This window comes from Squalius cephalus, assembly GCF_949319135.1.
Source record: "Squalius cephalus genome assembly, chromosome: 5".
Taxonomy (NCBI): Eukaryota; Metazoa; Chordata; class Actinopteri; order Cypriniformes; family Leuciscidae; genus Squalius; species Squalius cephalus.
This window is the reverse complement of record NC_137126.1, coordinates 34,381,331-34,407,718: the sequence shown is the minus strand read 5'-3', so window position 1 is coordinate 34,407,718 and position 26,388 is coordinate 34,381,331. Positions and strand designations below refer to the sequence as shown.

General features: G+C 39.3%; 1 protein-coding gene across 2 annotated transcripts in view; it reads right to left on the bottom strand.

Annotated features, from left to right (window-relative positions):
* Positions 1-435: 435 nt before the first annotated feature.
* Positions 436-26,388, bottom strand: part of tncb (tenascin Cb) — a 35,520-nt gene continuing 9,567 nt past the window's right edge. Inside the window, exons 2-23 of one of the 2 annotated variants that reach the window (XM_079872013.1) lie at positions 24,733-25,279; positions 21,917-23,602; positions 21,166-21,429; positions 20,962-21,077; positions 20,167-20,320; positions 17,799-18,068; positions 17,418-17,603; positions 16,213-16,302; positions 14,854-15,117; positions 12,062-12,337; positions 8,073-8,345; positions 7,185-7,307; positions 6,080-6,223; positions 5,734-5,853; positions 5,490-5,633; positions 4,568-4,698; positions 4,259-4,391; positions 3,993-4,144; positions 3,618-3,714; positions 3,329-3,490; positions 1,900-2,063; positions 436-1,745 (exon numbers count right to left, since the gene is read on the bottom strand). In XM_079872013.1, the coding sequence (XP_079728139.1) occupies positions 1,635-1,745; positions 1,900-2,063; positions 3,329-3,490; positions 3,618-3,714; positions 3,993-4,144; positions 4,259-4,391; positions 4,568-4,698; positions 5,490-5,633; positions 5,734-5,853; positions 6,080-6,223; positions 7,185-7,307; positions 8,073-8,345; positions 12,062-12,337; positions 14,854-15,117; positions 16,213-16,302; positions 17,418-17,603; positions 17,799-18,068; positions 20,167-20,320; positions 20,962-21,077; positions 21,166-21,429; positions 21,917-23,602; positions 24,733-25,201 (5,529 nt within the window). In that variant the 5' untranslated portion in view covers positions 25,202-25,279 and the 3' untranslated portion in view covers positions 436-1,634. The remainder of the gene's footprint in view (positions 1,746-1,899; positions 2,064-3,328; positions 3,491-3,617; positions 3,715-3,992; positions 4,145-4,258; positions 4,392-4,567; positions 4,699-5,489; positions 5,634-5,733; positions 5,854-6,079; positions 6,224-7,184; positions 7,308-8,072; positions 8,346-12,061; positions 12,338-14,853; positions 15,118-16,212; positions 16,303-17,417; positions 17,604-17,798; positions 18,069-20,166; positions 20,321-20,961; positions 21,078-21,165; positions 21,430-21,916; positions 23,603-24,732; positions 25,280-26,388) is intronic. The other variant, XM_079872014.1, reaches the window with a different exon arrangement.

Here is a 26,388-nt window from a genome sequence, read left to right as displayed (position 1 = left end):
GATTTAGTAGCAGAATTTAGTTTTAGACTGTCATATCCGTGACATTAATCGCGAACGGTTTCTGAAGTACAGCAACAAGGACGAATGAGAACACGCTTATTAAACATAAATACACATAGCCTACTTTCAAAATATGGGTTTCATTATCTACGATCCCATTCATCAAAAAGTAGTTCCCCAATCACCCCATTACCTTCCGCCTTTACCTGTCTACCAGGTTGCTGCGGATTGGTACAGTGATGATAAAACGGTCAGCCAGCCAGCCAATCAGATTGCGTGATCGCACTTATACTCGAATAAAGTTAAAAAACACTCAGCATCTATTTCTTTATGGATTCCATGAAACGAATAAAATGTTTTGAATATATGTGAAAATTGTAAATGTTACATTAGGCTAATTTTGTCTGTCCAAATAATCATGTTGAAAACGTGATTTATTAAACAAAATCTGTTTTATTGTAAGAGGGGTTACAAAGAAACACCTGTTGTACACCCATTTAATAAACAAACAAACAAAAATATTCAAATACCAAAACGAGACATAATTTACACAGGTATCGTATGGGTCAGTGGTTTAGTCGATAGCAGGGTAGGGGCAAACACGAAGACTTATTTTGTATATTAATTCTTTCTGCAAACAGAACTTTCATATAAGACTATGTTTACAATAATTTCAATAACCTGGCCATTACTTTTCCTTTATGATTCTTGAACATCATACAAGCTCATAAATGGCGATCAAAGTATCACTTAATCCAAAGACTAAACATAGGTCCTGCCTTAACCTTTGTTTCATTGAAATCTTTTAGAGGATATCAAGCAACAAATCAAGATTCTTATGCTTTGTGATTGAATGCCAATATAGTTATAGGGTACAGGAAACACGACAAAAGGTGCATATAAATGAACACTTAGCAGTACTGTAAAGATACCAGTTCGAGAAACGTGCCACTTGACTTCAGAACTGATGAGTATGAGTTGTGGGAGAGAGAAGAGCATGGGTACTTAGATTTATCACACACTGGCTAGAAAGAGATGAAAAGTTATCTGAGCCTTCCCACTAGATATTGTTATGCAGTCCTGCATATTAAATGCTGAGTTATCATGTGCCATTAAACTTCTCACCCTAATTGAGAAGTTAAAGATCAAGTATTCTTGAGGCTAACCACAGCCTTGGGAAGAGGCTCCAATAACATTAAATAAAATACCACACACAAACATTCAACTCTCTCCACTGTAACTGTATGTGATGTACAGAAAGAATAATATCATTATTTTTTTAACTGGAAAGCACCAAGCCAAACTCAAAATCTCCCCTCCGTCAGCATTGTATTATCTAGATGTTACTGAGTGTCTGTCTTTGGTGTGCTTATGATGTACAGGCACAGTGTGTAATGTTAAACACTTCACTATGAGTCTATTGGTTTACTGTTGAACAGAAGTGGTACACACACAACTGTGTATGGACTTCAGCTTTTTTTGCTCTTGTACTCCATGAATAGGAGAGTGTAGAGAGCAGGCTGGGCTCCTGGCAGTGGCTTTGGTAGATGAAGGGGATGAGATGATGCAGGAGGAACAAGGGGAGAATGGGCAGCAGAGGAGGGTAAGGTTGGTTGGAGTCGGAGCGCACTGGTTTATGATCGCTTTCTCCTTCCCTCAAAGTTCCTGAAGTTGGCGGGCCTGATCTTCATCTCTGCAAACTCGACGGAGTGCTCATGACCCTTCCAGTGGAACCAGTTTACACCCTGGAGAAAAGAAACAAAAAAACAATTCAAATTATCTTGACATATAGTGTGTATCTCTTTCATATTCACATGATTCTCTTACAGGGAACTCAAACAAAAATGTCAATCTGTCTCTACTGTATGACAAGTGAGAAAGCACATTTGAAATGTGTACCTTGCTGTGACTGTTGTCTCCGTATCGGCCCATTATATTGACTCGATGACAGTTTTTATACCAGAAAGCTCCCTTATAAGACAACGCACAGTTGGTGACAGCTATATCGTTGTCATGATCGTAAGTTGAGAATGGACGGCTGTGGTGGTACGTCATTGAGTCACCTTTAAAACAGCATCATCACAAAATCAGTCCGATTTTAAAACAACTAGCAATGATCAAGTTGTATGTTTACTTTTGAGGATAATTTATACACACACAGACGCATACATACACACTACTCTTCAAAAGCTGTTCATCACCTCTTTTCAAATTTTATAATAATGAGAAACTCCACATTAGAGGTCTGCATTCCCGCGGCTGTCCCGCGGGATCCGCGGGACCCGACCAGATATTTTGCGCCGCGGGATTAAATTTCCGACTAAAAAACGGTAGCGGTCGGTAACTCTGGTGTAATTTGAACGGGAGCGGTCGGTCATTCAATATCACGTTCCCGACGCCGACGTTCTTTCAGAACAGCATATCTTCGCTTTACCTAATCTTAATCTTATCGACCACCCGGTATAGGCTACAGTCTGCCCTGTAGGTTACTCAGGACCGTTATGCACGCGCTGCACGCACGGACCAGTAACGGTTCTTTCTGTCATGCATTGATTGTATTTTCTTAACAGCAAAATGTTACGAATTTTGATAATACGAATAAAAATAATAGCCTACACTTCTTCTTTTTTTTCGCTGCGATATTTTTTCCCCTACTGTCTGCAGCAAAATGTTAAATTTTGTATATTGACAAGGCGAATAAAATAATAATAAAAAAATGTTTGTGCAGACTACATTTTTATTTTCTCTGTGAAAATGTACATGTGAAATTCTGGGAGATCTATATTAAAGCGGGATGGTCGGGTCGGGAAGAAAATTATTCTAAGCAGACAGCGGGTGAACAAATAGTGTATATATAGCGGGAACGGGTGGGTGCGGGAAATAACCCCAGCGGGAGCGGGCGGGAGCGGGACTTAAAAAACAGTCCCGCGCAGACCTCTACTCCACATCAGCATATTGAATCATTTCTGACGGATCATATGACACTGAAGACTGGAGAAATGGCTGCTGAAAATTCAGCTTTGTCATAACAGGAATAAATTACATTTTAAAATATATTAAAATGGAAAACATATTTTTCATTTTATTAATACTTCACAATATTATAAATACATAAATGCAGCCTTGTTGAGCATAAGAGACTTCTTTCTTTTTTATTGAATGGTACTGTAGTATACACTATATTAGACAAAAAAATATATTTATATATATATATATATATATATATATATATATATATATATATATATATATATTTATATTAGGCAAAAAATGTATAATTAATGAAAAATATAAATAAATAGAAGTACAAAGGGGTCAAATACTTTACCTGCAGTGCCACTGTATCCTCCAACATGGACTTTGTAGCGACTGCGTGGTTCAGAGACTGAAAACTTGTCATACTGTGCATATGCAGACTCTCCCTTATCTCTGAGGTCCACACGCAGCTCATACTGCCCAGAGGAGGTGATCTTGTGGAGGTTAGAGAGACCTGCAGACACAGCCAATGGAATCAGTAGTCCAATATGCTCAAAATTTCACCATATCAATACACATTTGGACCTCTATACTTAGGGCAATATTGGCAATTTGCCATGTCTGCACAGATATAAACATACCCAGCCAGAATTCATCATTCAGGTCACCAAAGCCTGCAGTGTAGTTCTTCCAGTTTCTGAAAAACTCCACTTTACCACTCTGCCGTCTCACAAACACCTGCGTGGAGGTACCACAATATTTCAATGACTCTTGTGTACGAGAGCCTGTTTTTGCTCTCTGTGTTTGATGAGACTTGAAAATTCAAATTCAATCATCATTTGTTTATCCTCATGTCATTCCAAACCCTGCATGACTTTCATTGGAGCATTTGGTATGATATATGGGTGAGTAAATGTTTGAATTTTTGAGCGAACTATCCCATTAAAAAAACCTCTATAAGATAATAACAGCTAATTTTTCTATCCTGCATGTAATTTGGAGGAATAATTACTCACAATCCAGCCGCCTCCATCAGTGGTCATATCGCAGTAGACCTGCAGGGGCTGACTCTCATCTCCACGCACATAAATAGTGTACAAGCCTGAGGCTGTGTCTCCATTCAACAGAGCCTGCGAGCAGTCTTTAGGATGCTTGTACAGCACTCCAACTGTGATAAAGAAAGAAAAGAGTTTGACCAAGGGCAAGTTTATTTATTCAACATCTTCACAACTAAAAGTCCATAATCATGTAGTGAAGCTGTAAAATACATATATTGGCTCACTGGTGGTGAAGACTGCAGAAATGATTCTGCTTCTCTTTGGCCCAGCGATGGCCTGCAGTTTGACTGTGTATTCTGTGGAGGCAGTCAGCTGAGACATGCTGTAATACGTTGCTGTGGGGCTTAGGACAACCTCCTGAGCCAAGAGAAGAAAACCAGGAACATACAACTATCAGTACAGAAGCATTGGACAGTGCATGTAGTAATCACTGTTGACCGGATAAATGATCAAGCTTTCGTTTTAAGGCCCAAATAAACTGCTGTAAATCATCATGTTTAATGTTTAGTCATTTATTTGTGCAGTTCACTCACCTTGACCATGCCATCAGCCGACTCAAAGCTGAGGATATACCCGCTGATGTCTGCTCTTGGTGGCTTCCATGTCAACATGGCAGTCTCTGTTTGAATATTACTGGCAGCCAGATTCTGAGGGGCATCAACATCTGTGACAGAAGGCACTTGGTTAATGCAATAAAAATGAGTATGTACTGATAATTGGACATCCCCACTATGTGCTAGGCATTGTCGTATTAAGATTACTGTATATGGCATGATCTCTTGATGCTGACAGTGTGTGTGGATGAATCTTACATTTTGGGCACTTATGTCTGAAAGGTTGATATTTATTAAAACTAACAGGTTTTTTTTATTAATTTTTTTTAATTTTGTTATGAAGGTTACATTATATATAGATTATTTATAGATTCCTTTTCCCAAACCCAGACTTTCAAATTACATCATAAAAATATGAATTACTACTTTTAAAACTTTCATTGATGAGTTAAATAATCAAATATTTCAAAGGTTACTGAATGAAAAATTTCCGAATATTTTTTTAAATAATTTACCATGAAGCTGATTCTTCAAAAAGTGTGAAAATATTATTTAATTGTATGATAAAATGCTAGCTATGAAATTAGCCTTAGCAAGACAACCAAACCTGCCTTTTTATTCAAAAACTGTATCAAATGTCATTTCAACCACATAATGCCATTGAACACAGTAATCAAAATGTACTGGAAATGACACTGTGGTGGGAAAACAAGAGAAAAGAAATCAGCTGTGCTGCATGTACTGCAGGTCCGCTGTTGGACACTGTCAGTGGAGGGAAAAGTAAGGGATTTAATTTAATCTTTGGTCATTATGTATACATTATAGAAGCTATGCTGTTTCGCTTTATTCACTGTTTGTCTTGTGGTGTTTGTGTGCACGGGTGAGTGAGCGTTCACCTTACCTGTGGTGAACTCTGTTGTGGTTGCAGCACTCTTGGCTGCCTCTCGGACTGCATAGACTTTAACGGTGTATAAGGTGGCGGGTGTGAGGGAGCTCAGCTCAAACTCCACAGTGTTCCCAGACACCCTTTCCATCACTGGAGCCACTGACAAAGAACAAAACACACAACTGAGACTCACTGCTCTATTGTTTTAGTCTGTAGTGCCTGAAGCAAGAATAATGAATGACAGTCTGAGCTGAGTTACCACTGTCTGCGCTGTAAGTGATGACATATCCGTCAACAGTAGCGATGGACGGCTGCCACAGCAGCAGGGCTTCGGTGTCAGTGATGTTGACTGCTGTCAGACCGCGTGGTTTATCCAGGGCTGAGGACCAACAGATAGACAAATGAGAGAAGCAAACTTGGAGTCAATTACTAGGCTTCTGCCTGGCAGGAAAGCAAAACACAACTAATTGACTTACTATACAGACTAAGTAGAGGTCGACTACAAACCAGTCTAATCTAGCTATGAAAATGAGGTGCTAAAACATTACAAAATGATTTACTAAATTATTAATTATGTTAAAATACATTATTAGAGTGAGACGTACCTGTTGTGACCCTGTCAGATCCTGGTTCACTCTCCTCCAAGCCCTTCACAGCGATAACAGTGACCTGGTAGGTCACTCCAGGGGTCAGATTAGGCAGCATGGCTTGAGACTCTCCACCATCTACTCTCAGTGTCATAGGGCTGCCTGCAGGGGGAGACAGAACACTGGAATAAACTAGAATAGCCATTGTCACTAGAGGGCAGCATTGTCTGATTGATTGGCATGGTGACATGCAAGAATACTCTGCTGATGGATAAAACAGAGATTGGCTTGATTGATGATATGCACTGATAGATTCACATAACTGAAGACGGCCTGATCTAAAAACCTGCACAGAACACTGAGAGGCTAAAAGGACAACATGGTACTTTATTCAATCAATTTATTATGCCAAGAAGGCAGTCTAAGAGAATTTCCTCCTCGACTTGTGCAATATATTACGCAATACATAATTTATGACAAATCATAAACTGAAGAGGTACAAATAATAATATGATTTGCCAACAGGCAGCCATCCAAATGCATTGAAAACCGCACGGTAAAGTCTCACTTTTCGAAGATGGCCTGTGTGTCAAAACTGTGACTTGGAAGGAGGAAGAATGCTTTGCTTTTTTATCCAGACCAAAAGCTCCAAATGTGCTATGAATAGTACTAAGGCATAAAAAAGTACACGAAAACTACATGTTAAAAAGTTTGGGGTCAGTACGTTTTTTTTTAAGAAATTAATTTTATTCAGTAAGGAACAGTCATTTATAATGTCGCAAATATTTAGATTTCATATAAATGCCGTTTTGAACTTTCTATTTAGCAAAGAATCCTGAAAAAGTATCACGGTTTCCACAAAAATATTAAGCAGTACTACTGTTTATATTAGCATGATTTGTGAAAGATCATGTGACACTGAAGACTGAAGTATAATGGCTGTTGAAAATTCAGCTTTACCATCACGGAAATAAATTATATTTTAAAATATATTCAAATAATGCAAACCAGACCAGTTATTTAAAATTATAATAATGTATTTGATCCAACTCCAAACTTTTGAATGGGAATGCATATAATTATAAAGTAACAGTACTGAATCGATAATGACCATGTTACTTACCACCCTGAACGGGTACATAGGTGACCCGGTAGCTGTCTACATGGGTACGGGGCATAGTCCAGTGAACAGTAGCCGATGTATCGGTCACATCAGAAAAGCGTATCCCCTTGGGTGTACCTAGGCCTTGGTAGAAATGACACACATAAGAAGCACAACAGGAATGAATTGTTAAAAAAAAAAGTGTGGTCTAGCAATTGACAAATAGCCTTTTCCCAGAAACACGTCATTTCAGACCGTAAGAAAAAACTAAAGTGCGTGTGAAGAAACTTCTAAAACTACCCCTTTTATCCTGCTGAACAAATAGATGCATGAAAGTAAAAATTCAGGACATGAGGACAACCAACTGTGCGGCTACAGATAAAGGACACACAGACAAAGGCCCAGGCCTTAAAGCCATTTCTCAACGACGGACCTCAGAATCTCACGTGACAGATGCAAGAAGATTAACTTGCCCCCAGTACAGAGACACAATAGTGTGACATGCCAAGATCAGAAACAAGTGGAAAATGAAGCTCGCTAGCATAAAGGAAGATTGCCAGAGACAGGCATAAAACAAGGAAAATACACAAAATAGTTGGTCTCTCTGTAAATAAAACCCTAGATCACACAGCAAATAAGAGAGAGAGAAAGTAAGACTGGTGATGAATGAGAGAAGACTTGGATGAACATGCGTCGTTGATGAAAGTCACTTGAGCTACTCTGTAGACACAATGAGAAAATAATGAGTGATATAATTTTGTTATTGAAATATTGAAAGACTTGTGTTTGAAAGTTTCCATTTTCATGTTATAAGTTTTGACCAAACCAATCAACTAGTTAACAGAACAGAAGAAAAGAAAGAAAAAGAGTTAGTGGTTCCTTCACCAGCGTCTCTTAAAAATCCAATACCTGTTCGAGCTACAGCCAAAATGGGCTGGAATTTCCGTCCCAAAATGATCCCAAACAGCTCAATTTCATACTCCATATCTTCATTGAGACCTGTCACTTCTTCTGTTCGCTTGTCTCCAGATACACTAATCAGGTGGGGTTTGCCCAGTCCATTAGAATCGACGACTTTGAGGGTGAATGTATCAAAGACGCCCTCCGGTGCTGTCCATGTCAGTTTAAAGCTGTGCGGTGTGATGTCCGAGACCAAAAGGTGCTCCACTTCAGGTTCAGCTTCTGTTTGATAAAATAATAAAGTTGTTCTTCCTCTGTAAACTCTGTGAAATGTACTTAAAAGATGTTAAATGACCAAGAAGTGCACATGCAGGTTTTTATGGTGTTTGTTAGAGACAATTCAGCGATAATGTTACTCATGCATGAAAATATAGCCAATTATTCTGTCATCTATCAGTTGCTTCTATATCTATGGCAGGTGATGCTGAAATCAGTGAGCCAGTAAATTTAATTTACATATTTTGATTAGAATATGGAATGAGATCTGTTGGTTAGTAGAAAAAAAATTGACATTGATGAATTTTCCACCATTATATTAGGTTCCACCATCATAATTGTATCGTCATATAATAGCAGTCATGCAGAGTTCAAGACAGAGCTGTTCCAGGACAATGACATATCCATAATAATCATATTGACAGAAGGGCTCATCCTGGAAAGGCATTTTTCGTCTCATTTTTAGCTGAACTGGCAAAAGCCACTGACATATTAATAATCTCTAGAGAAGCAATTGTGGTAAGGATATGTAAAACTAAAAACCTAAAGCCTCAGGGATGTCTTGACCACATATGCAATGTATTGTATTTTGAACAATGGCTTTGTTTGTGACAGAATATGTTCCATTTTTAACATTATGTGGTTTGTTCTTCATCGTGTACCAAGAACCAGTTACTGCAATACACATGTTTCTTGCCTTTACTTTAGAAGTAGATTATAGCACCATAAATTCAGTTGATTAAGATTTGTCTTTCTTTTTTTACTTCATCTGAAGGAGGAGTATAGCAGCATGTTAACTTTTTATAATAACTTGACCTAATTAAATATGTTAATGCAGTTAAGGCTGTCCTTAATTTGACATTGTAACTTTAACTCTGTTCAGTCTAATTTCTATAGGCTGGAAAGAAAAGTCAGAACCAGAGACGTCCAACAATCCAGCAGCCAGGCTCTTAATGTATGGGAAATAAACATTCTGATTAAAATTTTAAAAGGAAAAAAAAGATATAGTTTATATTTAGAATAATCTCATCACTGTCTCCTCTCAATATATATGGTCATGTTATTTCACACAAATTATGGAAATGGGATGGAAATTTATTCAAGTTATTATACTGAATTTTGCAATCATAAATGCTAAACAAACAACAATGTAGTATTGATCCAAACCGACAATGCTTTAATAGAGCCTTGTTGTCCTAAACTAAACTTTCATGAGAGAGAGAGAGAGAGAAAAGACCCTTGACTGGACTGAACCTCTTCTTCCTCTAAAGATCTGGATGATGTGAAACAGAAAAGACATTTGTTGAATGTGGAAAAGTGTTTGAAATGAAAACCAGCGAGGACAAATCCCGTGGAGCTGTCCCTCTTCATTAGCACTGTTCACTTGTTTAAGAGTGTCAGCAGTGTTTGAGGCATTTCAAGAGTACTAACATGTGCTCTCCAAGGATCACTTTCATCTGACTGGCTTCTAAGTCTCTCTGGTCTGACAAAGAGGCATCTGTTTGTGGAGGTGGAAAAGGCGCCAGCTAACCTACAGAAACAAGGTCTGGAAGCAGCAATTCTACAGCAGGCAGCAAAATCCTCTGAGGGGGATATCTGTGTTAACGCAGCTAAATCTTACAGCAGGGATAAGCACACCAACTAGAAAGTGAAAAGTTTCTGTAAATATTGTTCTGATTTTTAAAGCTTGTATTACTCAGGACAGAGTGAGGCAAGAGTTCATGGGTCATGTGACATGAATAGAGAGGAGGTTAACAGAAATCCAATCAGTTCCCCTTCTCCTCTGCCTATTTGCATGCAGACTTGAGAGACTGCTACAACTGTGGCCCCTGCAGCCACTGGCTGATAAACGCCAAGAAAATGTGTGAATGTGAGGCATAAGAATGAGAAGTAGTGCAGGGTCAGAAAACTGGGCGTGCATACTGAAAAGATCCTTCACAAGAAGCGACAAAAACTCCTCAGGATCACTTCCATGGCAGTACACCCCAGCCTAGTCACCCGCTCTATTCGCTGACTCTCTGAGGGGGGGTTCTGGGGCAAAACTTTTGGTATGCGCCTAATAAATGTATGTTTGTCACAATACAACTTGTCTGGTTTGCTGGTAGACTATAAATGTCACAAACCAAATTATTTCAATGGACTCACCAGCAATGTGAATTGAATGCCGCAGTCAATTAGAATGAAAAAGCCATCATTAGTCTAACTTTGTTTTGCCTGTTAAACACAAATGTACCAGTGAAGACAGGCAGAGGTCATTTACTGCACCTGCAGGCTTTGCTGGTGATTATGCAGACGTGAATGCGTGGGGAAGCATTATGATGCTGTGCAGGTGTGCTCTGAATGTCAGCACACTTCAACACATTATTCAGCAGACGGGAAGAGTGTCGACATTTCACAGAATCTGCAGCTGACTTAAAAGAGGCTTTTTTGTGGCGCTTTGCAAATTTGAGAGATTATCTGCATTTGAAATCACATGATGTCAAAGTATGTACTGCATTTAAGAATTAATTAATAAAGTATGTTCTACCAACCCGATCTGACGGCGATTCATGCGTATTTTATGAGGTGGATAATTCATTCGAACTCACTCGTACAAATTTGTGCGATTTTTGCTATTTTACGAGTTGCCCAATTCTAACGAATGACCTACCTCTGACCATGCATGTAATGTATAAAATCCAGACATACTACATCAGCCATGTTGGTATTGTCAGGTGACTTAAGACATCAGCATCTGCTCCCTATTATTTATGATATTGTATGATGTCCTCATATGTTTTATGAATACTGTTTATTCTGACATATTACATTTGATGTATTGCTTTTCGCATACTACATGGGGAAGTAGGCATAATCGGATGTTGGGATTTATTCTGGAATCAGCAATGGATAAGGCTGTGTAACGGAGGCCAGCTAGTAAGAGCTGTGCGAGTAAACCTCACTCCCCTGGCCTCAAGAGGCGTACTAGCGACTAATGCTAGAGGCTGCGGTGTTTGGCGTCCTTGTTAGCCCACCTGCCTCCCATGCCGGAGACACCGGTTCGAATCTCGCTATCCCGGTGCAAGTAGAACCAGATGGGTTACTGCTGCATTATACACTACCATTCAAAAGTTTGTGGTCAGTTTTTATCTGTAAACAGTGATCATTTTTTTCAGAATTCTTTAATGACTAGATAGTTCAAAAGCACAGCAATCATTTAAAATGTAACAATAAAATGATTTAATATGTAACATTATAAATATCTTTACTGTCACTTTTGATCAATTGCATCCTTGTCGAATACAATTTCTTAAAAAAAAAGTACTGACTCTTGAAAGTACTTTTGAACGGTAGTGTGGTAGGGAAGTAGGCATTTTCAAACAAGGATTTCTTCAGGAATTTTTGATGAGGCTGCATTATATTTATGTTATTTAGTTGACAGTGCCCAATATTTACTCAACCTTCTATATTAATAGTGGAAAATAAAATAAATACTAGTTTTTTATGGAGATGATAGATGATAGATGGAGAAATGAAAACACTAAGAAGGATACAAAAAAGCTGGTTTAAAGAAATGTGTTAGAATCAGTTCAACACGTGATGTGATAAAAAATGTGCAAATTAAAAGAGACAAGAGGTTAGTCTGTATTGCTGCTTGAGGCACAGCATTTGATCCAAAGACTGGAAAAGAAAAGATGCCAAAAGACAACCAAGCTGGTCCAAGACATGGCAAGTAATGATACCTGTGATGGCTTCAGCAAAGACAGGATCTAAGAGATCTCCCTTGTACAGCCCATACAGTGTGACCCTGTAGAAAGTACTAGGGGAGAGGTCAGTGACAGCCAGGCTGAACTTCTGACTGGATAATGTGTGGTTCTGGCCATCATATAAGCCATCTGGGTCAGACACTTCAATCAGAAAGCCCTCAACCTCTCCTCTGTCCAGCTCCCAGGACACACTGAAGCTGTCCCAGGACACATCAGAGATGGTGATGTTTCCCACCTGAGGCTTCTCATCATCTGGATTACAAACAGATCAGAAGATAATTATTTTGGCAGGAAAACATACATTTAGGAGAAGAGCATCATGGGTAATGGTAACTAAAGAGAATTGATTTTTTTAAGGCATTCTCTCTTTAAGATGATGGTCATTTCTGTTGTTTGGAATTAAATGTTATTGAGGTGAAAACAAAAAGGCCTGAAAGGTAAAAAAGACATAAAAGAATCAACAGTGCAACATGTTTCACATTATTCAAAACAATGCAAATCATTTTAACAATTAAAGGGGGAAAAAAATCCATGTTTATGAGCAAGTCGAACAACAATAAACCACTTAATTTGTTACTCCTAAAAAATTTATCGCCATCTGTTTCAAACAGAACAGGAACATCTGCCCGTGCAGTGAAAAAAACACACACACACACACACACACACACACACACAAAAGTAATAACTTTCAGAAAGTTGTAGTGACAAACAAACAAACAAATTTGCAGTCATTTCTCTTACAACCTATTAACATCCAAGCACCAGTTTGCTGAGACAGCTTTGGTATTAATGACCCTGAGAAAAGCTATTAATTTTTGAAGGTCCTGTCTAGCCTGCCTGAGCAGAGGTACACTGAACACTTCAAACATGGGAGGCAGCCATGCAGCGCAGTGCAGCGCAACCTATAATTGAACATCATTGTGCATTGTCAGCATTCACAGGCAAAGTGAGGGCAGATAGCAAGGAGATGCACGGTGGGCTAACCATTATCCTGTCTATGCACATTCAAGAGGGCAGAAACGTGGCGTGCAAATAGGGAGACAATGGGGATGAAGTGAATGACCTTCCCAGGCATTAGGGCCGCTTGTCGCTTTTGAAACCTGGAAATGAAACAATATGAAGCTGTCAAACAGCAAAACAACTCATTGATCATCTTGCGCCATTCATGGGAAGTGAAATTTGGTCAAATTGTTTCATTTTGCACACTTATTCAATAGAGTTCTTTCCACTGAAAGCGGCCCATGCAAGTCTGAGGAGTGGTCCTCACTGCATGCAGATGGGAATGAGAGGAGGTAGAATTAAAGAATGGCTTTATTGCGGTGAGATCCCACAAACACCTCAAGGGCATTTGGATAAAGCCATTGTTGGACGCATGCACAACTCTTTATGGCTCTACATAGACACCACTGTATGGGCTTTAAGGCATGCATGTTCTTTACACCATAAAGTTGCAATCACATTTGTCATTGTCACAAGCTAAATCCAGTAATTTGAATAGGAAACCATGCAATTAGGTACTTCATGTGAGAGCGAAAGGGTTTATGTTGGACAGGGAGATTCACCACACTGACCAACTGCTTGGTTTCAAAGGGACTTCTGTCTGAGATGTGCTTCATACATCATTACACACGTTTTTTTTTAATTTTGCTAATGTGACTGTACCTTAACACAACATAGTATAACTTTGTGCATGCGGTTTGCTCTCTCTTTTTTGGCCTGGTTATGTCCTGATATGTTTCCATTGAGATCTCAGTCATCAGATATCCACATCTCCATGTTACAAGCTGAAACTCTTCTAATAATGCCAGAGAAGCATTTAGTGAACAGAAGAAAGCCAGACCTAGAGTTCTCCCTGCCCCCCATCTTCCCAAATCCTTTGGGTCTGAGGGAAGTGTATGCCCATGTTTGTGTGCCGTGTCTAAGGCCGATAATGGCTGCTGAAATAAATGCATTGATTATAGTGCTGGTGATTCCAGAGACAACATTTTAACAGGCGGCTCAGCATGTGTCCTATTTATCAGTCCGCCCCACAGTTCATTGTGGTCAAATCACGCAAATCCAAAAGGGGAGTGGGCTCACTCTGACGATTATCACATGAATGAGCTTTCTGTGCGTGTGTGAGAGTTTGTGTGTGTGTGTGTGTTTTTGGGATCTTGAGAAACACTTTATCTGTTGTCTTGCCTTGGCAACCAAAGCAAACAACTGAGGTTATATTTTGTAGCTCCCTGGTTTTAGTTAATGATTGCTATGTTATATAAGCAAGAACATTTTGGTAACAAAGTTCTGGAAGTTAAGTAAGTGGCATCCTGACCACAGTGCTTTTGGCTTTCATTGTTTTTTCTTTAAAACATAAAATAAGCCCACATGCCATTAACGAGAAAATAGGGATATTAGGCTTCAATTTCCAGTGGCATACTGACAATATGAATATTTTGAGATTTTTATAGAAGTCTTCTCAAGATAAGGAGCTACAAAATGTTTAATTCAAATTCATAGAACAAGGACTTCAATATCTTCAAACTCCAAAATAAATATTGACACTTATGGGGGAAAATAGTGAAGATAATAAATTCCTGAGTTGCCTTCAGATCCTCAGTGGCCTGCTGAATAAATGTTTATGTGTGAAAGATTAGATTCAAATCATATTTTTGGAAAGCCGATTTCATGATCCGAAGCAGTATTGCTTTTGTCACTCTAGAAGCAAGAGAAAATGGGATGTGAAGATGCATTCTAAATATATAAATGAAAATGTAATGATGCACACTAACCTGTGGATGCTGACAAGGTGGCTGGCGCACTCATCTTTCTTCCTCTCTTGGCAGTCAGGCTGATGGTGTACAGCATGCCAGGGTTCAGATCACTCAGGATGTAGGTATTGGCAGCACCAGGTACCTCCAATTCAGTTCTCTCGCCGACCGCAGATGCAAACACTAGCTCATAGGTGTCGATTTTGGCGACCGGCCTCCTCCAAACAAGTGTCAGTGTGGTCTCTGTGGTCTCACTTACTTGAAGCTCTTTGGGAGCATCAAGATCTAAGAGGACAGGGACAAAACAGTAAAGGATTAGTTCATAAAAATGACTATTCTGTCATCATTTACTCACCCTTGTTTTGTCCCAAACCTGTTCGAGTTTCTTTCATTGAATACAATAGGAAAATAAACTGTATTGAAGAAACTGGTTGCTTATTTACATTCAGTTACAATGAATGGGAATTGAAGCTTTCAAGCTTCAAGAAGAATGCAAAAGCTCCATAAAACATCATAAAATGACAGCAGTCTATATTCATAGTCTTCTGAATATATTTTTCTCCGTTCTGTCACCTGGTGGAGTTTTGGTTCCTTGCCACTGTCGCCTTGGCATTTGGTTTGCTTAGTTAGGGACATTTGGTATTCAACAATATTATTTATCTGCCTTACTTAAGGTGGACAATGACGCAATTTTCTTCTATAAACAGTTCTAAAACTTTGTTGTATTATTTTCATGTTATCACTGTGAAGCTGCTTTGATACAATCTGTATTGTAAAAAGCGCTATATAAATAAAGGTGACTTGACTTGATTTGAATTCTGAAGCTAAACAATACTTTTGATAATCCAGTGAGCTGTTAACCATTGCAACCAGATCGGTCAATGAGTTGAATTCATTCAGACCCGTTTTGTGAACTGTATCAAGTGATTCATTAAAAAGATTCAACAATGAATCTTTCACAAATCCGACATGAACAAACCAAATCAAAAAGATTCATTTTCAATTGACCACAACAAATTACATTACTGGCCAGTTTGTCACACAAAGACTTCAGAAAGCACAGGGGTCATATGGACCATTTTTATGATAAATGAGCACTTTGATATTATGCTTTTTCTTGTCCTTTTGGTACTTGACAGACCCAGTCCTCCTTTCACTTTTGAGAGAGAGAATAAATTGTTTTTCTTGAACTATTCCTTCCAGAATTATAAATTAGCTTTATTATGAAAGTAGATCTCACATGTACTTTTTTACTCAGTTTCATTCATGCTGTTGCATATAATCAAAAGAGAAGAAAATGAGAAAGAAAAGCACATTAAACAAAGCAATAAATGTACATAAAACACCTGTGAGTTAAAGACCATTTTTGTTAAGTCTTACCAGTAACAGCATTGGTCGTTGCAGGCAAACTCTCACGCTCTTCCTTAATGGACGTCACTCCCATTCCATACTCGGTCCCGGGCCTAAGGCCTAAGAGAAAACCCAACAAAAATCATTTCTCTCAAATCATTAAACAAAACGAAACCATTAATATCTCACATTGGTTGTTTTTGGAACCTACATGGAAGGCAATTGTTTTCATTCTAGCGACAGCCTGGTTTCAATTTCATCTGCGTGCCATATCAATCTAATGGCTTTCAGTGGCCGCATCAAAGAGCTTCTCCACATGCCAGAGACAATATTTACCATCATACAAGAGATTCTCAGATCCCCACAGCCCCCATTCATAAGAGCCCTTAGCCCAAATCCCACACTTTACCCCTTTTAATGCCTGTATTGGCTCCTGCAGAGGTCACTATACAGGAGTCCTCCAGCATGAAATTACGCCTAATGCAGAGGAAGCTCATTATCAATAAAATCACAGGCGTGACGGCAATTACAGATAATAACTGTGTGAAAGAGACAACTAGTGAGATGTGTGTGTGTGTGTGTGAGAGAGAGAGAGGCTCTGCGTTATTAGCCGAACAGATCGTCCGCCTTATTTACAGGGAACAGGCCTCCCAAGGACAAAGGAGCAAACCAGACAAAGAATCTATTATCCATTTTGAATATATTTTTTTTCTCCCAGCCATGATAATCCCTGCTTGCGGTAACACATGGTTGTAGAGAATAAGAATTAGCACAGGAGATTGCCTCAAAGCGCAAACGTATAATAGAAGTGCTGCTGCGATGAAGAAAGCCTCCACTTTCCCTTTTTGACTGGGATTTTCACATTGAAGCACCAGTGTTACTTCATTTAAGGCATGAATAAGGCATTATCAACAAAAAGGGTTGCATCTCATTCCACTTTAGTCGTGTAAACATTTTACGCCACTAAAACAAAGGCGCTCATTTGGAAATAAGTGGTAAATGGTACAAGTAATGCAATAAAAATGATACAATTTTAAATTAGCCTATTTCTATTCAGACATACAGAACAATAGCTTTCATATTGTTTTAAATCCTTTTTGAGAATGCTCAAAAAGGATTGCCTTATTTTTTCCTCTTTTTGTTTTCATACGTAGTTTTTAATCTCTATTATCTGTTTGTAATTCGCTTTGTAATCTCTGGAGAGGAATTTTGTGTAATTCAAACTGGCCTCTCACCAGTGATTTTAGCCTGAGTGGTGTCTTGCGGGCCGCTGGGGAAGACCAGTTCTCCATGCTCCCCTCCAGAAAGTGGGCCGTATTTAACACGGTAATTCAGGATGTTGGCTCTGCTGTTTTTCCACTCCAGAGTTATACTCTCATCTGTCTGTTCAACAGCCTTGAGCTGCTTTGGGGCATCCAGGTCTGAAAGACACGTCAACATGTGGATGAAAGAAAATGATTCTTGTAAACGTACGGTTATCCTCCAGGGCTAGACAAACAAAATTGCTTCAATGCAATGTCTAAGTGCACCACAATTATCAGTAGACCTGCTAAAGCAGATTGAATTCACTTTATGATGTGCTGAAAGGATTTCTAATTGTTGAAAGGAGTTTGTACCTGTGGTGAAGGTCTCATAGACGGGAAAGCTGGTCATCTCTCCCCTGTGGGCCATAAGAGAGACCTCATACTCAGTGTCCGGATACAGCTCAGCCAGATGATACTGGGTATCCATTGAGGAAAGCTTGACTGTGTTCCTGTCTGAGGAATCTGTGTTTGGGCCATAGGACACAGAGATCCCATCCACCTGAGCAACAGGCTGAAACCAGGTGACGAGGGCTGTAGTGTCCGTCACATCACGCATATCCACTTGGCTGGGGGCATCAATCACTGCGGATGAGAGGAGAGGTGTGTGAAAGCTAGAGGAAAAGCTACATAATGGGAACATCTATGCAAACAGATGATCTAAAAACAGCTGCTATACACTTTTTGATATCAAGGACCTCCAAATATGATAATTGTCCACATAAAATATAATGACAGCTATACATTTTTATTCAAAAAGACCCATTTTTACTATGTATAAAAATATTAATTGTTTCATTATTCATTTAATTTAAATTAAATCATTGTTTTTTTCCACATTGTCACTGTGCTTAAACCAAAATAAATTATTCAAATAGTAAATAGTAAATTAAATGTAAAAAAAGATCTGCAACTATTACAAAAATAGTTTTTCATTTAATGAAATTAAAAATGCTAGATTTTTTTTTTTCCTGAAATAGAACCACAACCCCCAGGGGGTCCCTGGTTTGAAAAAAACAACAACACTATTTGCTATTATACAGATGCATTTATTGCATATTCCGACATTAAGATAGGTATTTTACCTGTATACTTTCTCCAAGACTTAAAAGAGGATAAGTAACTATATATGTCTTAATTTCTATGGTAAAATCAGTTTGTCACATTAGGAAGTGTATTGAGAGCAGATACCTATGTGAACGTAAGATAATATAGAGGAACTGCATGCAGCTTAGAGCAGATTTGTGCATTCAAGATGCTCCAATGCACCAGTTATCTCACGGGAGGACAGCCTCTCATGTTGCTGAGTGGTGCCTCCCACACACTGAGAGTGAGGGAGAGAACTCACTTTGAGCAATTAGTCCTCCTTTAATGCAAATCCTATGTGGCACAAGTCGAAGAAATGGAGTAGATGGAGCGTTAGAGCCATGCTGGGAGATTTTTTTAGACATTTGTAAGACAGCAAAATCAGCATGTTGTGAAGGGAAACTGGTTACTTGCACTGACAGCGTAAGAGGCCAGTGTTGTAACGGCACATCTTTTCCGAATAGGGCTATAATCTCTGTGGGTTTTTTTAAAATAAGCTATTGATAAAAGTGAAAGATTATTTGGGAAATGTCAAAATGGTAAAAAGTAGTACACCATTTTAGGGAAAACCCTTATCCTACAATTATTTAAAAGCAAATCATCTACAGTCAAAGAGGATGAAAAGGCTTGTAACTGGTACTCAGAAATGTGGTGCAATACAATAATGTTCATATTTGTTAATATGTAGAATGATATTTTAGTTTCATACTGATATAGGAAGATGACAAAATATATTACAAAAGCTATAAATTATTAATAGCGACAAATTATCAAATAAAAATATATTATTCAATACCATGATTAAGACCTTAAATTGTATAAAGATGATACTGTAACTTCATTTGTTTAAGATGTAAATCTTAAATCTCAGATGTAAAAGTCTGGTCACACTAGCATGGAAAATTGGAGGATGCAAAATCCTTTTTTTTTTCATGTTTTTGAAAAAAGTCTCTTATTCTCACTGAGGCTGTATTTATTTTCACTAAATCCAGTGAAAACAGTAGCATTTTGAAATAGTGTTACACTTCAAAATAACTCTTTCAATTTTTTTTAATGTATTTTACGATGAAATCTATTTCTGTGATCGCAAAGCTAAATTTTCAGTAGCTTTTACTCTAGTCTTTGTTGTCACATGATCCTTTAGAAATCATATGCTTATTTGGGTCTCAAGACATTTATTATCATAATTTTATTTATTAAAAATGGTTGAGATCCTTAATATTTTTGTGGAAACTGATGACAATTTAATGCATCCTTGCTGAATAAAAAAAGATGGAATTTCTTTCAAAGCAAACAAATAAAATCTTACCGACACCAAACTTTAGAATGGTAGTGTTTAGCTGATCCTGTGTAGTAATACAAAAGTAGCAAATGGCAAGTGCTAACATCTTGCAAAATAAGGTATCATTACCAGTTATTCTAACTCAAAATTAAACATTTTAATTTTCAGCAGAACCCTGCACTGCAAATAACTGCCAATTAACATAAAATGCTGGCTGCCCTCTAAGACATTCCGGCTCTTCAAAAAAAAAAAAAAAGGCCTGAAAAAGAGCAGACTGGTCATGGCCGCCTGTTAATTGCGTCGACAGCTGCTTACTTGTGACAACGTTCTTGCTGGATGGGTGTCCACGGGTGTTGTTCTTTACGACCTCAAGCTTAACTTCATACTCTTGTCCAGGTCCAAGACCAGACTGCTCAAAGGTGGTCTCAGGAGGTGTGAGAGAGTTCAAAATCTCTCCATCCTCTTCTTTCTGCCATTCAAAAACAGATTTTTTGGTTAATTGAATTGGTGAATATATTAAATCTGAAAACAGATCACTGGTCAAAGGTTCTGTTGGTTAATAACACCACAAATCATCAAAGAAGCAACCTCAGGAAAACAAAGTCAAGCTCCTATGAGCTACAGGGTAATGAGAGGGTGTCCTGAGAGTAAACACTTGGGTCTTTTAGCTGATTCTACTTGGATGAGTGTTTCACTTCACAGTGAGAGTTATTTTGGCATTGACATCTCTAAACTTGATGTGTGAATGAGCCTGCCAAGCTGTGTTTTGAAAGAGGGATGTAGGGGAGGTTTGCATGTTCTAATGGTGCTGTTTTTTAGAGTTTGCATAAGCCCTTGAGAAAGAAAATAAAGCATTACAGAGACAATAACAGTTCTGTGGCACATGGTCACACATGCTGTTGCCAGGAGCTTCTTAGAGGGTTTTGTCTTGGAAAACCGCAGACTTCTCATCAGTAGCTTTTGCTTAGTGGCACCACTCAGCTATTTTCTCATTTTAAACTATTACTTGCAAACAGAACAGTCCTTTTATATTACAACTTCAAGGCGAATATATGAGGGCAATGATACACTTTTGGATCATGGCCCTAAGGATGATGCCAGGACACTCACTGTGTTTCTGAAGATGAGGTTCCAGCTATCAAACGGGATGTTCAAGGGGTCCCACTCAACCTCTACTGAAGTCTCTCTAACCGATTTGAATTTCAGACCATCAGGTTCAGGGAGATCTGATTGTAAGATAGAGCAGCTTAGCAGAATATACTCAGGACAATATAACAAGTAACTTTCCCAAGCATTAGATGATGTGTGACTTACGTGTGGCGATTCTGGCACTGACAGGAACACTCATCTTGCTGTTCAGGACAGCAAAGACACTGATTAGGTACTCTATGCCAGGCTCGAGCTCCCTAATAGTGGCTGTCTTCTTTTCACCAGAGACTTTCATTTCCATTTCTAAACCCCCAGGAGCCGTAGGCACATAGGTGATAAGATACTCTGTCACAAGCATCTCATTGACCCAGGTGAGGTCCACTGTTTCTGGGTCGACTATAGTCACTGTAAGGTCTCTGGGTGGGGAGACTGTGGATTGAAACAGATCAATTGATTGACTTCATCTTAATCAAGAACCTCTGAGTCAAAAGATAACATGCAGAACTTGGAAAACAACATCTCCTTGATATTGTGCCACAATTTGTGGGAAAGAGAAATGTTAAGATAAATACTTTATCCAATGATAGCTTAATGTGCAGAGACAACTAAGCTATTCATGGTTGATTTCCTCAAATGTGTAAACAAAGTGTAAACATTGCCTAATGCCTAACCCACTGGCTCAACCAATTATGTGCAGTTTGGGGAAGAATTATGGGTTTGTCTGACCAATGGCAGATATGTAGGAGTGTTTGAAAACTGTTATTTTTGCAAATTTTGTCTGGTGACGCTAAGCTTAATACACATACACCTTAAGTCATTTATATTTACACCTGCTTCATCTTTGAGAAAGTATAATAGCCAAAACTGTAAGTACATGTGCAGTTTTATATATTCGGTGTGAATTATAGTGACTTACTTTCAGAGCAGTCGTCGCCAGTGAAGCCTAAATCACATATGCACATTCCATTCAGGCATTGGCCTTGGTCATTGCAGTTTTCTGGGCAGGTCAGAACAGAGCAATCCACACCAGTGTAGCCTTCAAAGCAGATGCATTTTCCATCTTCACAGAAGCCACGGTCCAAACAGTTGTTAGGACACATCTTTGTACCACAGTCCTCCCCAGTGAACCCGCTGTTACACACGCACTGGCCATTTACACAATGTCCTTGGTTATGGCAGTCACTGGGGCAAGTCAACTCGCTGCAGTCATGGCCTGTAAAGCCAGTGTGGCAAACACACTTGCCGTCCACACACTGTCCATGGTCATTGCAGTCATTGGGGCAGGTCTTGATACTGCAGTCTTCCCCAGCAAAACCATCATGGCAAATACACTTGCCATCTACACACTGTCCACGTTCATGGCAATGATTGGGACAGGTTTTGATGCTGCAGTCTTCTCCAGCAAAGCCATTGTGGCAAACACACTTGCCATCCACACACTGTCCACGTTCATGGCAATGATTGGGACAGGTTTTGATGCTGCAGTCTTCTCCAGCAAAGCCATTGTGGCAAACACACTTGCCATCCACACACTGTCCACGTCCATGGCAATGATTGGGACAGGTTTTGATGCTGCAGTCTTCTCCAGCAAAGCCATTGTGGCAAACACACTTGCCGTCCACACACTGTCCACGTCCATGGCAGTGATGAGGGCAGGTCTTGACACCGCAATGTTCTCCAGCAAAGCCATCATGGCAAATGCACTTGCCATCTATGCACTCTCCTCGTCCATGGCAGTCATTGGGACAAGTCTTGATGTTGCAGTCTTCTCCAGCAAAGCCCACTTTGCAAATGCACTTCCCGTTGACGCATCGACCACGATCGTGACAGTTATTGGGGCAGGAAAGCTCTGAGCAGTCATCACCTTCATATCCAGCATCACAAATACACTCACCATCGACGCACTGTCCTCGGTCATTGCAGTTGTCGGGGCAGGAGAGAATGCTGCAGTCCTCGCCCTCGAACCCGGGGTCACATATGCACTTCCCATTGAAACAGTGACCTCTCTGATTGCAGTCATTGAGACAGGTGAGCTTGGAGCAGTCATCTCCGCTGTACCCAATATTGCAGACACACTGTCCATTGACACACCTGCCACGGTGGTTGCAGTTTTTGGGGCAGGTAAGCTCCCCACAGTCCTCCCCAGTAAAGCCCTCATCACAATAGCAGGTTCCGTTGTCACAGCGGCCACGGTCAAAGCAGTCATTAGGACAGATGAGCTCAGAGCAGTCAAACCCCGTCCAAGGCTCGTCGCATACACATTCGTCATCCACACAGCGCCCCCTGCCAAGGCAGTTGTTTAGGCAGTTGGTTAAACTGCAGTCTTCACCGATGAAGCCCTCCTCGCAGAGGCAAGCCCCGTCGATGCAATCGCCATTCTCACCGCAATCTACAGGACACAGCTCAATACTGCAGTCCTCCCCACCAAAGCCCTCGAAGCAGATACACTTGCCATCCTCGCAACGGCCTTGATCCTGGCAGAAGTTCGGGCACTCTGGCTCAGAGCAGTTGACTCCCTTCCAACCGGGCTCACACAAACAGCTGCAGGTCTCAGTGCTGTAGTTGCCACGGCCACTGCAGTAGGGTTTGGTTGTGACTTCACCTGAGAAAGAGAGTGAAAAACACTTTCATGCTGGTTTAGGTGGGGATGGGAATTGTACAGTACACTGGTTGAGCTTCATGTTTTTGATTCACTAAAAAGAATGGGCTTGTTATGGTTCGAACACATTTTGTATATGAAACCAATGAAAAATCTATTTTTACATGTTTGCTTTGAAGTCATGGTAAAAGACTAAGTAATGACCTGAGTCGCTTGTGAGGACGAAATTATCTAAAGTATCAAAGTATCTAAATCTATGCAGTCATAGAAGGAATTTTTGGGGAGGCTGATATAATCTTGTTCAAACCAACAATAGATTGCAGCAGGTTTGAATTTTATGTTTAGAAATAATTACGCTCATGTATACAAACTACAAAGGATCATGATGCAGAAAATGATACAGAAAGCCTTGAATGGTTACCTCTTACAATAATGGTTATGTATGCGGAAGAAGGTGAATTTCATTTAGCTTGTGCCTTTCTCCTTTTTTTCAGTCGCATTTTGGATGGAAGCAAACCGTGTTGAGTCATTCTAACTGGTCAGTTTAGAAATAAGTGGAACATTTTGCTGTCAGCTTCTTCTAACATTCATGTAGTGATTAAAACTTGTTTGTGCTACCACATATGAAAGAAAAATCTATATTTTTACATTATACGCATCTGTGTTATGCATGTTAGCCAATACATTTTTTAGAACAAAAGTTAAAGGTATAGTTCACCAAAAATGAAAATGCTTTCATCATTTACTTACCCTCATGTTTTTCCAAAACTGTTTGACTGACTTTCTTCTGTGGAACATAAAGATATACTGAGAAATGTCTCAGTTTTGTTTGTTTATTTTTGTCCATTATACAATGAAAGTCAAAGGTCCCCCAAATGTTTGGTTACCTACATTCTTTAAAATATCTTCTTTTGTGTTCTGCAGAAGAAAGATACTCATACAGATGTCCTGTGCTGTTTCATTCAACCACTGGTTACGCAGATTTGGAACAACATGAGGATAAGTAAATGATTACAGAATTTTTAATTTTGGGGTGAACTCTCCCTTAAAGTTTAATCAGCTTTGTTATGTTTCTTTTGAATACATTTGTAATGAGACTCAGCCTCCTAATGGACTGCCAAATTAGGCCTCACCTGTAACCTGAGCACTACAGCAGCTTGTTCCACTGGTGCACTGCTCCCTTAGACTGGATACCTCTGCTTCCAGCATTTCCAGTCTGTTCAGAAGGTCCTTCAGGTCAGGCATGTGGTTATCACAACCACAAGCTTGCTTGGGAATGTTAATCCTATGCGTGAAAACGATCTGATTCTCCCCATCCATGGTGTGTTCTATGTGCTGGTCAGATTGTTCCGATTTTGGCTTAATTTCGGTTGTTCCTGGTGAATCCATGTCCACCGAGCACATGGATCCAGTGGGAACGTTGATGTTGTACACATGGTTGAAAACCACAGGCTGGTCAGGACTTGGGAGGGTCAAGTTCTCAGTGGTTGGTGACAGTGATTCTCTTCTGTGTCTAATTACTCTTTTAACCAGGCCAGCACTAGAGAGATGAACTAAAACGGCTACTGCCACAGAGGCCAGTAGCAGACCTCGCATCCCCATGTTGATTTTATCTCACAGGACTCTTCTTACTGGTGTGAATGTTCAAATTGTTTCAAGATACAGGATGAGGTTCCTATCCTGAAAAAAAAGGTTCAGTTAGAACAGTCCACTTCATTCCAATGCATTTCCAGTGTGAACAGATAGAGATCTGATTGCACTTACCCTTTCAAAATGGAAAATGAAACGTACAAATTACATCAATGATGAAAAATTCTATAATTGAATGAATTTTAAAAACATGGAAGGAAAATGCTTAAAAAGCAAAGCAAATTTAAAACTACACACAATAAATGTTAATTTAAATCATATGAATAAATATCAATATTAATAATAAACTAATATAAATAATACGTAGACAATCATTTATTTTAATTAAAGATAAAAAACAATTCAATTAACATTTAATTGTATAGTGCTTTTCACAATACACATCGTTTCAAAACAGTTTTACAGAAAATGCATGTTTCTACATTACAATGGAGTTATCTTTTATCAGAGGTGACTGTGCAAAGTAATGTCCATATGTCAGATTGTACAGTTCTTAGATAATTTTTTTTTTGTTTTTGTTTGATAGGGGCATCTCTTCTCACAGCATCTGATAATCGACCATATAAACTAAGGAAAGAGAAATTAAATGTTTTAACCTTTGACTTGTGCGCCCTTTCCAACTAGAATGAATCATATTTAAATAAATCATATCACACCAGGCAGTGTTCATATCCAGAATAAGATTTCTGGGAGAAAAAACCCTAAAACAATTAAGTATACATGGCAGTCAGCAACACTGCAGGGAAGACAGACACTAAGCACAACTCAGAAAGATCAACTCTGGCCAATAAAAGCAAGGCAAACTTCAGCTCAGGAGCGAGGGCTCCAGCAGAGTTTCCAATGACAGGCTGCCATGACACACAGCAGGCAACACCTGAATCTGAGGAGCGTACTCTCCTCTCTGACGCTCTGCCCACAGCCCATGCTGACAGATTAATACTCGCGCGGAGGAGACCATCTGCAGCGCTTCCGCTAGCGTGGGTGTTCAGAGTTCACGCTTCTCATAAAAGTTAGCTTTCTTTGACCATTCTCCAGACAGCAGCAGAGATTTGCATTAAAACACAATACTTTTCTCATTAAAAGAAGTTAATAGTTATAGTTTTTGCAGGCCTCAGGAGGCTTGTCACTTACTAAGTGCA